The sequence below is a fragment of the Anoplopoma fimbria genome, chromosome 17 (assembly GCF_027596085.1).
Source record: "Anoplopoma fimbria isolate UVic2021 breed Golden Eagle Sablefish chromosome 17, Afim_UVic_2022, whole genome shotgun sequence".
Classification (NCBI taxonomy): domain Eukaryota; kingdom Metazoa; phylum Chordata; class Actinopteri; order Perciformes; family Anoplopomatidae; genus Anoplopoma; species Anoplopoma fimbria.
Window position 1 is genome coordinate 4,986,557 of NC_072465.1, and position 14,937 is coordinate 5,001,493.

At 48.1% G+C, this 14,937-nt stretch overlaps 1 protein-coding gene across 1 annotated transcript in view; it reads right to left on the reverse strand.

The window, feature by feature from the left end:
• Nucleotides 1-733: 733 nt before the first annotated feature.
• lrig1 (leucine-rich repeats and immunoglobulin-like domains 1) overlaps nt 734-14,937 on the reverse strand; it is a 36,018-nt gene continuing 21,814 nt past the window's right edge. Inside the window, exons 8-18 of the mRNA XM_054616150.1 lie at nt 13,170-13,313; nt 10,846-10,926; nt 8,959-9,030; nt 8,380-8,451; nt 8,010-8,173; nt 7,217-7,570; nt 6,223-6,504; nt 4,182-4,619; nt 3,859-3,993; nt 3,347-3,634; nt 734-2,800 (exon numbers count right to left, since the gene is read on the reverse strand). Of these exons, the coding sequence (XP_054472125.1) occupies nt 2,598-2,800; nt 3,347-3,634; nt 3,859-3,993; nt 4,182-4,619; nt 6,223-6,504; nt 7,217-7,570; nt 8,010-8,173; nt 8,380-8,451; nt 8,959-9,030; nt 10,846-10,926; nt 13,170-13,313 (2,233 nt within the window). The 3' untranslated portion in view covers nt 734-2,597. The remainder of the gene's footprint in view (nt 2,801-3,346; nt 3,635-3,858; nt 3,994-4,181; nt 4,620-6,222; nt 6,505-7,216; nt 7,571-8,009; nt 8,174-8,379; nt 8,452-8,958; nt 9,031-10,845; nt 10,927-13,169; nt 13,314-14,937) is intronic.

A 14,937-nucleotide genomic window follows, 5' to 3' on the forward strand; every position in this document is an offset into this window, starting at 1 on the left:
AATCGCTCCTCTACGTCAGATTGAAGGATTATTTAAACAACTGTGTGTGTGTGTGTGTGTGTGTGTGTGTGTGTGTGTGTGTGTGTGTGTGTGTGTGTGTGTGTGTGTGTGTGTGTGTGTGTGTGTGTGTGTGTGTGTGTGTGTGTGTGTGTGTGTTTTTCTTGTATTCAGTGAATTAGCCGTTGTCCGTGCACTCACCACAGACGGTAAAACTGAAGCCTTGGTAAACCCCGTCAGGAGACGGATGGCCTCACAGGTGGGAGTGTTTGTCATTCTGCTTGTCCCCGGGCTGTTGGACAACAATGGTTGGCGTGTGATTGGTGGAGGCCACGGCCCGTAGCATGTCAGTCATCCGGTGACAAACGTCCATCTGGAATGCACATTCTGGTCAGCCGCTGACCCTCAATCAGCCCAACTCCAAAGAAAATATTTTAAACAGCCCGCAGAAGGAAAAAAAAAATCTGCCTGCTGTCTTTGGAGCTTCAGGGAGCCATGACATATTCCTGTATGGAAGATTAGCTCTGTGTGTGTGTGTGTGTGTGTGTGTGTGTGTGTGTGAGTGAGAGAGAGAGAGTGTGTGAGGCACAAGCTTCTTCACTGCTTTGAGGATCAAGGTCTCTGGATGTTTTTGTCTTTGAATTGATGTCTTCTCCATAACCACGCTCACATGTGACATTTTTTGACTCTATTGTTTGTCCCTCCTTTAATTCTTTTTTTTATATACAGGAAAGAAAACAGCCAAAACGCTTGCAATAATAGCAAAATGTGATTTTATTAGACACTTCAATGCCATGTTAGACACTTCACGGTTTTCAGCTTTGACATTGGTACAACGCTTTTCAGACAGTTTTCAATAAATTACTCAGAACGTTGAACTGCACCTCTCTCCCTCTTGTCCCTTTCACCTGCTACACTGGGATTGGTTTTCCTCGGCAGTGATCTCTGATTGGTCTTGCTGGTAAAACCATCTCTGATAGGTGCTATCAGGTGTAACCAGAGGAGCGTGTCCTCCAGTTTACCTTGATAAGGCCACTGGTAACGGAGCACAGTTCAGACAAGGGCACGCTGGAGAAACGCATGCATACATTAGGCAACGGGAATACTCTCACTGAGTTCTGGCCCGCTGACTGCGTTCATCCTCCCAAGTTTGGTTAGAGAACATTTCACAAGCTTCCCAACTGTTCACAGCATGAACCTTTAGCTACCTCCAACGTTATTCAACTGTAGTGATGATGAGAAAGTTACTGTATCACCATGGTGATGCAACTGGCCATTTACCTGTGAATGTACAACAGTGGATGTTGAGGCACATTACAGCAGTAACACAATAAAACATCGTTCTCCCTGGTTTCTCCCAAACTTTCTTAAATCTGAGCATAACACTGGCATAATTAAGCATTTTAGTTCTGCCAGTGCTCGATTGCACATAGCTGTAGGTTGTATAATGAATGTGACCAAGAACACTTAGCAGGTGTCCAAAGTGAGAGATCATATCTGACTTTTACAGCTCAAATTAAGTTTGACTGCATTTTGTTGCAAACTTGTGCCAAAGTCACTTTCTTAGACAAATATGGAAACTAATCAGAGTCAAATATTTTCTCCCAACTTCCTCAGAGCAGCTTCTCAGCTACTAGTAGTATTGTGAAACAGGTGGAAGAGCCTTAATGGTACAGTATGTACTGTCGACTTTACCGTGTCAAAATAAGAATGTCTCCTCACAGATAACAATCTACTTGTTTATGACGCGAATACAAAAAGTGCTTTAACTCGACTGCTCAGAAAACTTCCCAGCTTGAACCATCTGAAGTACCAAAAATAATTTACATCAAAGCTCTTCCTTCATATAATAACAATGAATGTGAACTGTGTTTCCGTAAGGCCATGTTTGGCAGCGTTTGTCCCACAAAAAAAATAATTCAAGTGCAATCAAGTGTTGGTTTTGTTTGCTATACAGAGTGTACCGGTGTATCTCTCACAAAAAAACGTCTCTTGATATATGCTATTACAAGTTTGGGTTTTCTTTGATCATGCATTAAGGCACCGCAGCTGAATGTTGGTAAAAGCTGAAAAAGGCTGTTTGTGTTGTTTTTTTTGTTGTTTTTTTTGAAGAAAAATAAAAATACCATCACTCCTTTTCTTTGTCATGCACATAAATTCAAATACTCTTTTGTAAAAGTTATATAATATATGATATAAGAAAACTCTTATGTACAGTCAAATGTCCAAAAGGCATATTTCTCTTTTTTCCCCCTGCACATACATATACTGTACAAGATTCCCTACATTTACATGCTTCAAATGCAAGTCACATTTTTTTGGAGCTAGAATTTGTATTGGTCACCTCCCAGAGGAAGGTTTTTAAACTATGTACAGCTGATACGCTCAGATGGGACGCCACCCACACAAGCTCCACCTTCAAACTCCGGATGCCCCTTTGCTTTTTCCACTCTCCTGGTGCTCCCTTTCAGTCCAGATCCAGGAGGCTCAGGATCAATCGCCTCGATATGAGGTAGCAGTTTATTTCCCAGTGCAAAAAATATATATAAAAGTCCACTCAGCTACTGCGACTCAGCTTTTTGGGCCGGATGGAGCGCCTGCTAGTCGCTGGTTCTCCTTAGGGGGGCGCTCTCATTTTGAGAGGCTCTGAGGGTGTGTCCGTTGGACAGAAGAGTCTGCCTGAGCTCAGACTCACAGTCACTGTCCAGACCGCCGTGGCTCGGCACGTCGGTCAGTTTCACCGGCTTGTGGAAGGAGTCCTCTTGCGATGTGGAGCACGACGGCGTTTGTCCCGCTCTGCTCGCTGATGGACAAAGAAAAGAGGGTGGAGGGAGGAGAGGTCAGTGACGCGGCATTTAGATAGACAAATATGCATTCAGCCTCAGGATACGGAGGCAGTGGAATGTATGCATAGTGCTGCTGCATTGACATGTGGAGGTGAGAATTGGTATTTGGAGGCCAATTCTACTAGTATTACTCCTCGCTAAAGAGGCTGGAACCCAGAACAGGCCCAGACGTGCAACTGCAGGAGTTTCGCAGCAGTGAGGACTCAGTTCTTCTTTACTTTATCTCAGAGAGATATCCTGAGGGGCTCTGGGCGTGCAACTATGATACACTGTCATATTCTATTAGGAGCCAATCCATCAACATCATGTTCAATGGAATCTGCCTCGACAATGGCTCCTAGATTCTTAATAATTTCTCAGGATATCACCTGACATAAATTATATTCCTAGATAATCAACTACTGGAATGAAACTGGATGAGTTGCATGAGCGTTTTGTTGTGCAGGTCCTGCAGGCTACCTTCCTTAAAGTGTTCAAAGTACATTTAAACTCATAACCCTTACCTTTTTTATCATGTTGGTTCAGCTGTAACGTATCGTGTTTTTTTGGAAACGTGGATCCTTGAATGTCCCTGCGGATCCCGTTGGGTGTCCCGTTGCAGAGCGGGGCTGAGTGCGACCCTGCTTCATGCAGCTCCCCTGGATAACAGTGGGAGTAGGGTGGAGGAACAGAGTACTGTTGGTACTCCCGGCCTCCATTATGGCCGAACCCGTGTGCAAGGTAGTCAGAGTCTTTGGAGTAGCTGCTGCCGTTCTCCATGCAATCCGTGCACACTACTGCGCCGTCGAAACCTGCAGACAGGGAGAGGGAAAAATAAATGACTTTGAAAAACGAAAATCAACAACTGCATGTCAACACTGTGGTTAGGGTGTCTGCTGTAATTATTTCTGATGCCGAGCAGGTCTTCACAGACGGCACCACTCCTTTCAGCGTTATGCAACGAACTAACTCGGCTCATGGGGAAGTGGGAGAAACCGCCTGGGGAGCACAAACATTTGACAGAACTGTCGGGTACCTGTGGGGTCCACGATGTGTCCGTTGGGCTGAGGTCCACCGCCGGCCTCCACTCGGATACACACATCCTGGCGCTCGGACAGCGTGCCCTGGGAGGAGAGGTAGCTGGGTACGTCTGGAGGAACTATCGTCTCGTCTGGTAGAAATGAGAGAGCCGAACACGCGAGACATTAAAACCAGGGCTGTGGGTACTGGGACACTGGTGCTCAAACAATTGGTTGATATATATTTCGTTCTCTTTTACATAGATCCTCCTAGATTGCCCTAAAAAAATAAAACTTTTTCCTCCCCATGATAAAGTGACAGAATAGAAAAAAAGTCCACCTGTGTTGGTGACGCTGCACTCCTCGCTCTTCTTCCTGGTCTGGTAGATGATGCACACCCACACCAGCGACGTGGCCACGATACTCGTCACCACGGCGATGACTATGATCCCTATAGTGACCGTGCTCGGCCCCGCCGCCGCCGTTGGGCAGGGGCCGCGGCGCCGGTTCACCACCAGCTGGCTGTGAGCGCGCTCCGTGCCCAGGGTGTTGGACATGACGCAGGTGTAGCGTCCGGCGTCCTCCAGAGAGGCGGAGCCGATGACGAGCAGCTGGTTGCCCGGGGTGAAGTGGTGTCTGTCGGACGGGCGCAGCGGCTGGTCGTTGCGCAGCCAGGTGATGCGGGGCGGAGGACTGCCCAGGGCCTTGCACTGCAGGGCCACCGTGTCGCCGACCACCACGCTGCGGTCCTCCAGGTCCTGGGCCAGGTGTGGTGTTTCTGTAAGAGGAGAGGACATGTGATTAGGATTTTCTGAGGTATGTGATTACTATTATTCGTTATTCTCTTGCATCAAAGCTTTAGGTGTCTGTTCTCAGGTTTCTGCTTGTTCACAGTATTGATTACATGACTGGTGAGTCAGCTTGATAGGCGGAGCACAAAGTGCGATGTTCTGACTTTGATATCCGACCACTGAAAGCTCATCTCATGATGACAATCTCATCTAACAATGCTATTTATACATCTGAGGTCAGATCTGCAACGCTGACAGATTCTGAAATCCCTTCACGTGGCAACACATTTTAAGTACAGCACACAAACAGGATTTCTCCTCCTCAGAACAATGTTTTCAGTGTTTCCCAGTAAACTTCACATTCTGCTGAATGGAGCACATAGAACCGTGTGTGTGTGTGTGTGTGTGTGTGTGTGTGTGTGTGTGTGTGTGTGTGTGTGTGTGTGTGTGTGTGTGTGTGTGTGTGTGTGTTTTAAGGTAGGCCTCCCCTCTCAGACCGAGCATTTCCCCTCACAGTGGGACATACACAGATTAAGAGATCTCACTTAACCCACTTCAGACGCCCCTCTCTCTCTTCCATCAATACTTTCTCGCTCTTCCATCCCTCTCTCTCTCCCTCTCTCCCTACTACGCTCCCCCTCTTTCTTTTCTCTAAACCCCACTTGCTTACCTTCCCCCACACCCTGACTCCACCATTCCAGTTCTTCTTTGGCTTCCATTTTTTCTCCCCCGGCCACACTCTTTTTTTTTTTTTTTTCAGACAGGGGCCCCTCGACTGCAATCACCCCCCCTCCGTCCCTCTCTCCTTCCCCTCCAGTTCTCAAACCCAAACATCACAGATTCCGTCCAGAGGCATGGTCGCTTGCTTCAATATTTGACATTGTTGAGTGGATTAGCGCTCAGCTTGAACCGCTGTGAAGTCTAACAGGTCCCTCTCAAGACTTCACAGCACAATATGCAAATGTGTCACTAAAATACCGCCTCTACCAGTCCCCCCCACCTTAAAAATAGAAAACAGTTGCTTCTGAGCTCTTTCAGGGAATTTTAAGGCTTGTTACTATGATGTGTTTGCAAAGAAATCCCCCCCGCTGTTTTTTCTTAAGCTCTGTTCAACAAGGGACTGCTTTGCTCAGCTCAGAGACAAAGGACAAAGATGATCTATGTCCCGGGATGGTTATAGTAGAGCAGCTCCGTTTTGTTTGATTTAACAGTGTAAAACAGCCAATAAACTGGGAGCACTGAGGCCTGCAGTGAAGCAGCCATGACTGTCCCTCCCACCGAGAGAGGAGAAGGTGGGAGGCTGGGTGGGAATGCCTAACAAACACCCCTCTGTGAGTCCCCCTTTGCTTCCCCACCATCCCCCCTTCGACCTCCAACTGTGACCTTTGGCCGTTGACCTGCAGCACGGCCACAGCTGCCGAGAAAAGAAAAATATAAAGCCTCTCATTCTGCGCCCTCTGACTGACCAATTCCCAACGGAGCGCCAAGCTATTTACAAGTGCTAATTTTTGAGGATGTGGGAAAATTACCAACACGGGGTTACACCAAGCCCTAGTAAAAAATCTGCCCTAATTAGCTTGAGGCCCTTACCCAGCACGGTGAGGGTGGCGTTGGCAGACACGGTGCCCGCCGTGTTCTTGGCAGTGCAGCTGTACACGCCCATGTCCTCGGGCTTGACGTCCATGATGAAGAACACGTCATCGTCGGGCATGACGTGCATCCGACGCTCCCGGGCAGCGGGGAAATCCGTGCCGCCGTCCTTCTGCCAGGCGATCTGCGGGGCCGGGTGGCCCTCGGCGGCGCACTCCAGCCTCGCCGTGTGGCCCGTCCTGATGGTGCTGTCCCTGGGAGTCTTCACGAAGGAGGGCAGAACTGTGGACAGAAGAGACACTGCTTACGTTAGTATAGTCTGTGAAAAACAGAGCATTGCACTCAGTTCTGCGACCCATGACTCTAACCTCTGTAGGTAACTCTTACATGTGTACAGCAAGGCAACAGGCAAAAAAAAAACTTCTGCCATTACATTACAAAGAAGAGAAGCAGCTACAGGTCTGGTGCAACCAAACTCAAGATTTATCATCTCCACTTGCAGAAAAGCAGAGTGACAAAGCACAGAGGAGATGGCCCCTGTTAGCGCTGACATGCAGATAAATCAATTTGTTCCGAATACCATCCTCGGAGAGAAGGAGGCCCAGCGAGAGAGAGTGAAGACTTTATTCAAGTGAAAAGACAAGAACTCAGCATGGCCACTAATCTCAATCGCTCTACTGTCAAACGAGACAATTGGAACTCATGAGTGTTACATAAACAGACATTGTATTTGATGGAAATTATGCAATCACACACATATCAGCAGATATTGGACATTTTTTTCTCTGTTAATGACATTGGACCACTTATATTTCTTTATTTTCCTGTCACATTTTCACTGCCATCTTACCTTTTACAACCACAATGACTCCTCTTCGATGATAATAATATGGACCATCTTAACAAAAAGGCGAATTATCTAGTCCTTTACTGAGTTTCTGGTAGAAAATGTAATCTAAAAATATCTTTAACATTTAAAAAATAAAAAACCCACCATTGACGATGAGGCGGGCCTTTGTGGAGTAGGTGGAGCCGAAGTGGTTGGTGATGATGCACTGGTATCGGCCCTCGTGGGCAAAAGTGACATGCCGCAGGTGCAGGATAGTGGTGTACTCCATCACGCCTCCGACTGCGGCGGGCGAATCAGATACCGCGTCTTGGTGGTGGGCGCGCACGTGGGCGAAGTTCTCCGTCTCTGCCTGGCGAAGCAGCTCCTGGTCCTTACGCCACGCAAAGGTCATGGGGGAGCTGCTGCTGCTCGCGGCCGTGCAGGTGAGATGCACGTCGCTGCCAAGCACCGTCACAGACGTTTCCGGCTGCACGGTGATTTGGGGCTTCGGCAGGTCGTCTGAAGGCGGAGAGATAGAGAGGCAGAGGTGGAAGGAAGAAGAAGCAAAAAGGCAGCATGTGAAAAAGAAGAAAAGAGAGTCCCGGAGTGAGGACAGTGATTGGAAGGACGAGATAAAAAGAAAAGACAAAGTGAGTTAGGGGCATAAATCACAGTCCAAAGTCAAACATCACAAGTGTCTCTCAGTAGGTGTCTGCTTGCTATGCATGAATTAATGTGAACGAGGCAAAAAGAAAACACACATAAGGAGCCATTAGCATGTTTGAGTCTAAATGCAAAGCTAAACAAAAACACCACACAAATAAATATGTGCAACTATGTAAATAACAGAACAGCACCAAGCTGTCAGCGTGGTCCATCTGGCTCCTGAACGACGCCTTGGGAACGACATCCCCCCCCCCACACATCAACACACAGAGTAAGCACACGCATAACTCACCACAGACAAAGCTGGTGGCCGGAGCCTGGAAGATGCTGGTGCCCTTAAGGCTCTCCGGGTGGGCACAGGTGGCATTGACATCGGCCTGCAGACCGCGTGTCACCAACCAGTCGGGCAGCCAGTGGAGCTGACAGTCACACAGGAAGCTGTCGCTCTGAATGACACTGTAGAGGGGGAGGAGTAAGTAAGTACATGTGGTATATATCACAACCATTGCACCTGTAACTGAATATGTGTTTCTGATACTGTGTGTGGATGCCAAAAGCTCTGAGGTTTCAATCCCATTTGAGGCCGCTGGCTGTTTTCTGTGCGTGTGGAGCTCTGCACATAAATTATGTGTATTTGTGTGAAATGCATCAGTGGTACTCACAGGGTTTTGAGGTTCTTCATTTTACTGAAGGCATCAGTCTGGATGGAACGGATGGCATTATCTCCCAAGTTCCTGTTGGGACATCGCACATGTGTCATCGACTGTATACCCATTCCAGCCACACACAGGGTTTCTTTAGCAAGGATCTGACTATTAACCGAGGTGGAAATATCAAGGCCCTGCACGTCTGACTGCGCTACGTGCCAGCTTTTCCATCCCCTTCCTGAGCTCATTTGACGAAGGCCTGTGAAAGCGCTTATAGGAATTCCATTTCTTCCGCGCAGCTCGCCATATGCTCAATAACTTTGTTCCTGCGCAGAGGCAGAAAAAAAAAGAAAAAGGGGGCCAAAGTTGAGCTTGAGCTAGGCTAACGAGAAAGAAGCAGCTGGGCGCTCGCAAAAAAGCCTCTGTCTTCTCCTTTTACAAAGACGCTATTAAATTGCTAGCAGTCTGCTCTCTGCCAGCAACCTTTTGGCAATCCCCCCCCTCACCACCACCACCACCCTACCCTCCACCCTCTATTCCTTACTCTCACTCCGGCAGGGAGGAGGGGGCAGCCATGCATTGTGGGATACTCACAGGTGTTCCAGGGTTTCGAGGCCAGAGAAGGCTTTCTTGGCCACCGACTTGATCTTGTTTCCAAACAGAGTCCTGCCGTTTCCAAACATGAAGGGTGTCGATAGATGAAGAGAGAGAGAGAGAGAGAGGGGGGGAAGAAGGGGGTGAGGAGGGGCAAGGTGAAAAGAGAGAGGGAGAGAAGCACAATTAGCAAGGCTGAATCTGATAAGAGTGTGTGTGTGTGTGTGTGTGTGTGTGGGGGGGGGGGGGTTTGAGATATTGGTAATCCGAACTGTGTGGAGATTAGCCAGGAGGAAGAGTGGGGGAGATTGGAGGGGGTTGGAGGTGGGGTTGACTCTGTGCTGCTCTTCAAAGACCACTTTTATCTTTATTAGAATTAAAAAAGCGATGACCGGGCGGGGCGGCGTGTTTAAGTGTGGTAGTTCTATTCCCTTACAGAACCTGTACGTCCACATACATGCTCCATGAGAGTGTATGTGTCCGTGCCTGTCAAGCCTGGTCAGTTGCTGCTCCCTCTGATTTATGGTCCTAATCTCGTCTCCCCCCCTCCACCCCTCACTTGTTCTTTTCCTGTTGTGTCCCTCACTTCACAGGAAGAGGAGACACGGCCGGCCGGTTCACAATGAAGACCCTCGGTGTTCGAGATCAACCACGTGTACACACAAACAAACGGCTGTCTTGTCCCAGGGAAGATAAGAACCCTACTTTGCCACAGAAATGAAGTTAGGCTATCAAAAAATATAAAATCTGAATAAAAATGTAAGATCTACCCATCATTTTATTTAGCTGTTAGACCCGCTTCCCTCCCATGTGGTGGCATTCACAAGCTGCTTTCAGAAAAGCCCAGTGTGTGTGGTGGACACTTTGATGTTTCACCCCTTCTTTCCCCTTTTCTGCATCTCTTTTTTTTTTTTCCCATGGCTCTCTCTGCCAGCGTCGGGATGCAGTGGGGCCGCTTCCGCCAACGCCGTGACAAAAGGGGGCAGGGTCAGAGGGCGGGGCCTATGAGGTGTTTGATGTTGATGACTGAATGCAGCCCTCAATTTTACCCTCTCTCAGTTCCAAACAACAGGGACTGGGAAAAGAGGGGACGAGAGGAGCAGAGGCATGGAGGAGAAATAGAAATAAGCCTATCGGGGAGCGAACCCCTGCCAGCCTGAAGAAAAGCCCTTTCTCCCTTTCTTTCTCTTTCAGCGGTGCTCACACTGGGAACCATCTTGGCTGGACATCATCTTTTCATCCTGCATGTTGATGATTGCCCATCAGTGCCAGAAACTCCTCATCTGTAGTCATTTATCAACTTGCCAACTCTCTATATTGAACTTTTTTTTACAAGCTGCATTTAAAGGGAAACATCGATGAGTTTGCAAAAACAAAATGATTCACTCTATCTTCTTCTTCAACCATTAGCAGAAAAGAGATCCCAGTTTGGCCATAAAGATACAATGAAATAATAAAATCATGAGATGAAAGCCACATTGAACTGGAAAGGAACTTAGATTCCACAGGATGACGGGAGAACAAAATTGCCTTCAGTGTTTCATGAACAAGCCTTGTAAAAGAAGGGAAGAGGGGCCCTATATGTCTTTGTTCAGTGCGAACACTTCCCTACCAAGTGAAGTGTGGGGGCCAGATAAGTCAAACTCTGCAACCTTAAACTGAACCAGCTCAACTTAGCTGGCAATGGAGGGTGAATCAGAATTTGGAGGGAAACTTTTGGATGCAAAAAAAACAAAACGAGAAAGCTCCCTTCTGTTTCTGTTTTTGAAGAACAGCAGAGAGAATCCCTCAATCAGTGGCAGGGCAGGACGGAGGGATGAAAAGGAGGGGTTGCTGGCGAAGGAGAGGCGGAGGGAAATAAAAGAAAGAAGGAGGGGAGACACTCACAGCTTGTTGAGGCTGTCCAATCCAGAGAAGGCCCCGTTGGTGTCCTCTATTGTGCCTGAGATGTCATTATGGTCCAGCTCCCTGTGGAGAGTGAGAGAAAAGAAGGGGATAAGAAAGATGCAAGGAGGGAGGGAAGGAGGAGGAGGAGGAGGAGAACAGGGCCAGGGTCCGCCAGCACTGAAGCATTTCACAGCTCCTGGCAGAGGCTGGCCTGGAAGTCACGGGTTACCCCCTTTTCGCCCACACTCCCTCCCTTACTCCCTCCCCCCCTTTTGCACCTGGCCTCAAGAGCCCCTCCGCCGCTCTGCTCTGCCAACCAAGCGCATTCTTTCCTTAGAGGGGTGGAGAAGGAGTGCGCTTGCCAGTGTATGTGCATGTGCGCTGGTGTGTCAAAGCAGAAATCATCACTGGGAAACACATGTATAATTCATGACGCCATGGAGAGATTGGCGGCGACCCAATGCCTCCTGAAGAGGACAAACAGTTGGGTCCATTCGTCCGATGGTGGCAGGTATGGCACAGCCAGGACTGAAGCCAAGAGTCTTTATAAGGTTAGCAGCCATTGCCGGGCAAAATGGATACAATGAAAACAAAGTAAAGAGAAAAGGAAAAAAAGGGGGCTTCTATTAGAGGCTTTGGGGGTTTCCAAACACTTGTTGAATGCACATCATTCCCCCAGGCAAAATGCCTAAAGAACTATCTCTGTAGGTGAAGTCATAGCTGCAGAGAAGCCACCACTCTCCCAAATCTGCTTGGTAATCGAAAGGAATAAAGCGAGTCAAAGGACTCATATGAACCATTAAAAGACTTTCTTTCAAACTTGAGAAAGGCCTTTGAGGTTGATGGTCAGCCACACCCTCCCAACATCTCCACAATAGCACCCCTCCGCTCCTCCTCCTCCTCCTCCTCCTCCCACTCTTTGCATCCAAGCATCCCCTTATCCCCCTCTGGGTCTTTTCAGTCTCCATTGGCCGCTGTCTCAGTCGGCCTGGACAGGGGCTGCCAATTTCCTACTCTTTCTGGCTGGCTGGATGTGAATGGCTGTCGCCTTGTTAAAGCAAGGCCAGTGGTGGGGGCCGTAGAGCGGGGACGCCGGGGCGCGGAGAAGGGGAAGGGGGGGCCCCGATGAGCCAACGACCCCCGTGGCCGAATTAGAGGGCAGGCTGGCTTGTTTGGAGCTTTCACACCCCGATGCAGGCTCCAGCCACATGCCAGCACGACCAGCAGCGCAGGCCCAATTAAAGCTCCCCCGGCTCCTTTTCAGGGCCCAGCCTCCTCCCCTCCACTGATTAGATTAGGGCCTGCCTAAAAAGACACTGAGCGCAGGAGTGATAGGAGGGGAAAGAAAAGATCATGTCGAAATCAAGACAGAGATAGTGGGTGTATTCGGGGATAACATAAGGAGATGACAGAATACACTTGGGAAGAAATGGGCATTAAGTGTGCTTTTAAAATGGTAGAGCCAAAAAATACAAAGTGAGCAATTAAAGACAAGAAAGGAAAACATGACAAAAGGTCTGAGATATGGCAGTCACAAGCTCCCTATCCCTCCCTCTATTTTCCCTCTGTAGCTAGTTATCTAGCACCCGATGTGCCAGCAGAGAGAGAGGCCTTATGTGCCTTGGCTTGTTGAGGGAGAGAGCTCTGGCACATCTCCCCTTCTCTGGCTCTCTCACTGGGAAGAGGGACAGCCAAGAACCAAGACCCCCAAGTCTTTCTCCTGGATTTATCCCCTGACTTTCTCCCTTTTTTTATTCCCTCCTTTTCTTTCATTAGGGCCGTTTGGGGGTTTTTTTGTGAAAAAGGTGGATCAGCAGGAAAAAGAGACCCCTTGTCTTTATTCATGGCTTCTGAAAGCGGAGAAAGGATCTGGAGGGAGGTGAGCGACACAGAACACTTTTTAGATCCAAGTTTGTTGGGAACCAGTGTTCGAAAGAAAACAAAAAGGCTCAAAACAAAACAAAACAAGACAAAAGGAACAAAGTGGGGAAAAGACGCAAGGAAAATAATGAGTTGCCACAGAAACCCTGACAAATGTGATGCATGAACGCCTCGTAAATGTAAAACAAAAAGCCCATGAATGCAAATGAGATCAAACCGGTCAAGTAAACAGCTCCAGCTTTCTGGAGTCAAATGAAGGGGGCTACGTAAGCCTGAATATCAAATATCACAGGGGCAAAACCAATATTAAACATCTCAGCTTTCACTGCTCCCAAGTGGCACATCTTAGCCTTATCGTCAGCAGGGGCAAAGCCGTAATGAGTGGGTTGTTAGGCGGGGGCTGTATAATGGGGGTTTGAGGTGTGTGTGGGGGGTTTACTTACAGGATGCGTACGGCCTTGAGGCCTCTGAAGGCTCCCTCGGTGATGTGGCTGATGGAGTTGTGGCCCAGACGGAGAGAGTGGAGATCCCCCAGCACGGCCAGACTGCCTTCATCCAGACGAGTCAAGTTGTTGTACGACAGATTCCTGGAGAGAGAGAGAGAGAGAGAGAGAGATATAGAGGACAGAGGCAGACAGAGACAGAGACAGAGAGAGAGAGAGAGAGAGAGAGAGATGTTCTGTGTGAGGTCTGGAAGGAGATGACAGGTTGGCAGAACGCTGATGCAGCTCGCGACACCATAATACTTGAATTTCACGGCTGATTCGACGTCTATTTGCCAGTCTGTGAGGATTTTTTCCATTGTGCCTTTTTCCTTCACCGCAAGATTTTAACAGAGAATGTGCTTAGCAGACCTTAGAGCTCAGCTGAGTTCTTAACCGTTTGACAGGGAAGAAAAAGACGTTCTTGGTTGGAACTCTACATGTCTACAACCTCCTTTTATAAGCCTACTTGAGCGTGTGGTAAACCCCAGGGGAATATGCTGTCACTCAAGTGTACAACAGAGCTCAAAATGTGACTTATTTTCAAATGAAGCCATCAAATCTCTGTTTTTCTTACACGGCTGGGGAAAATTCGAATTTGGATCTGAACAGTGGATTTTCCAGCAGTTTCACTCGTTTTAGGAATTTATAAAGAAAGATGATTCAAAACGACATGAGGGAGATGTTGGTCTAAGTTGATTAACGTGATAAAACAAGACTTGAAACTTCTTGTAGGAATGTTAATAAATCCTGATTATAAATGACAATAATGGTATCTTTCAAACAGCAGTCAAAGGCAGTATTGTGCATTTCATTGCCCTCGCTGTGGCCCTCGCTGTCTGTCTCTGTGTCCCGGGCCTCAGGTTTGCTTGACCGGTCATGTGTGCAGAGATTCTCCCTGATGGACCGGCTCAGTCTGGCCCATTGGGAATGCAATAACAGGCTCCTCATAAAGACGAGTCACTCTCTTCTATCAGCCGCGGAGGTTATAATAACTCTAGATCACACAAAATCATGTAACCGCCGACTGGTGCAGCGCCAGGAGGACGATTTCGTAGATGGCGCTGGGAGCAATCTGTCTTTCCCAGACGTGTGCCCGGGAAACGGCATTGAGATACACAGAGCAAACGAACATGAACGCCATCTACCTCTTTATCCCGTGTGACTGTTACACATAAACAAACACAGGCGCCACGGATACTCCCGGGCTACCTCGCAGTTAGCAACGCCTCAGCTGAGCAAAGCACTTTACCGCAGCAATACGACAAGTCATGTCAGCGGAACAGGAAAGACTCTCTGATAATAACTCCTCATGCGGTACACAAAGGCCGTGGAGGCGATCCTTCGGTGTAATTACCACAACACAACCGGTGGAGGATTACACGCCGGTTTTGACAAAACCCCTGCGCTTCAGAACTGAGCACAAAAAACTCTTGTCGAAGGGCTTGAGTGCTGTTGAGCCCAGCTCTAATTATAGGATAAACAGGCTTATTCTGAGAATAGCGTAGCGTATTGAGTGTTAAAGCACAATGTCATTTAACCCCTGGGGAAGGTAGATGGGTGATATGGTTGGGGGTGGGGAGTTTTGAATTCTCAGGCTACAGGACAAGGGGTTTGGATCCCCAGAGACAGACGGATATATATTTTTTTTTTTATTGAACTATGTTGAACTTGTGCTCTATGTTGACTCAGACTCTCAACGTCTGCAGTTATCATTCAAAGTTTAGAA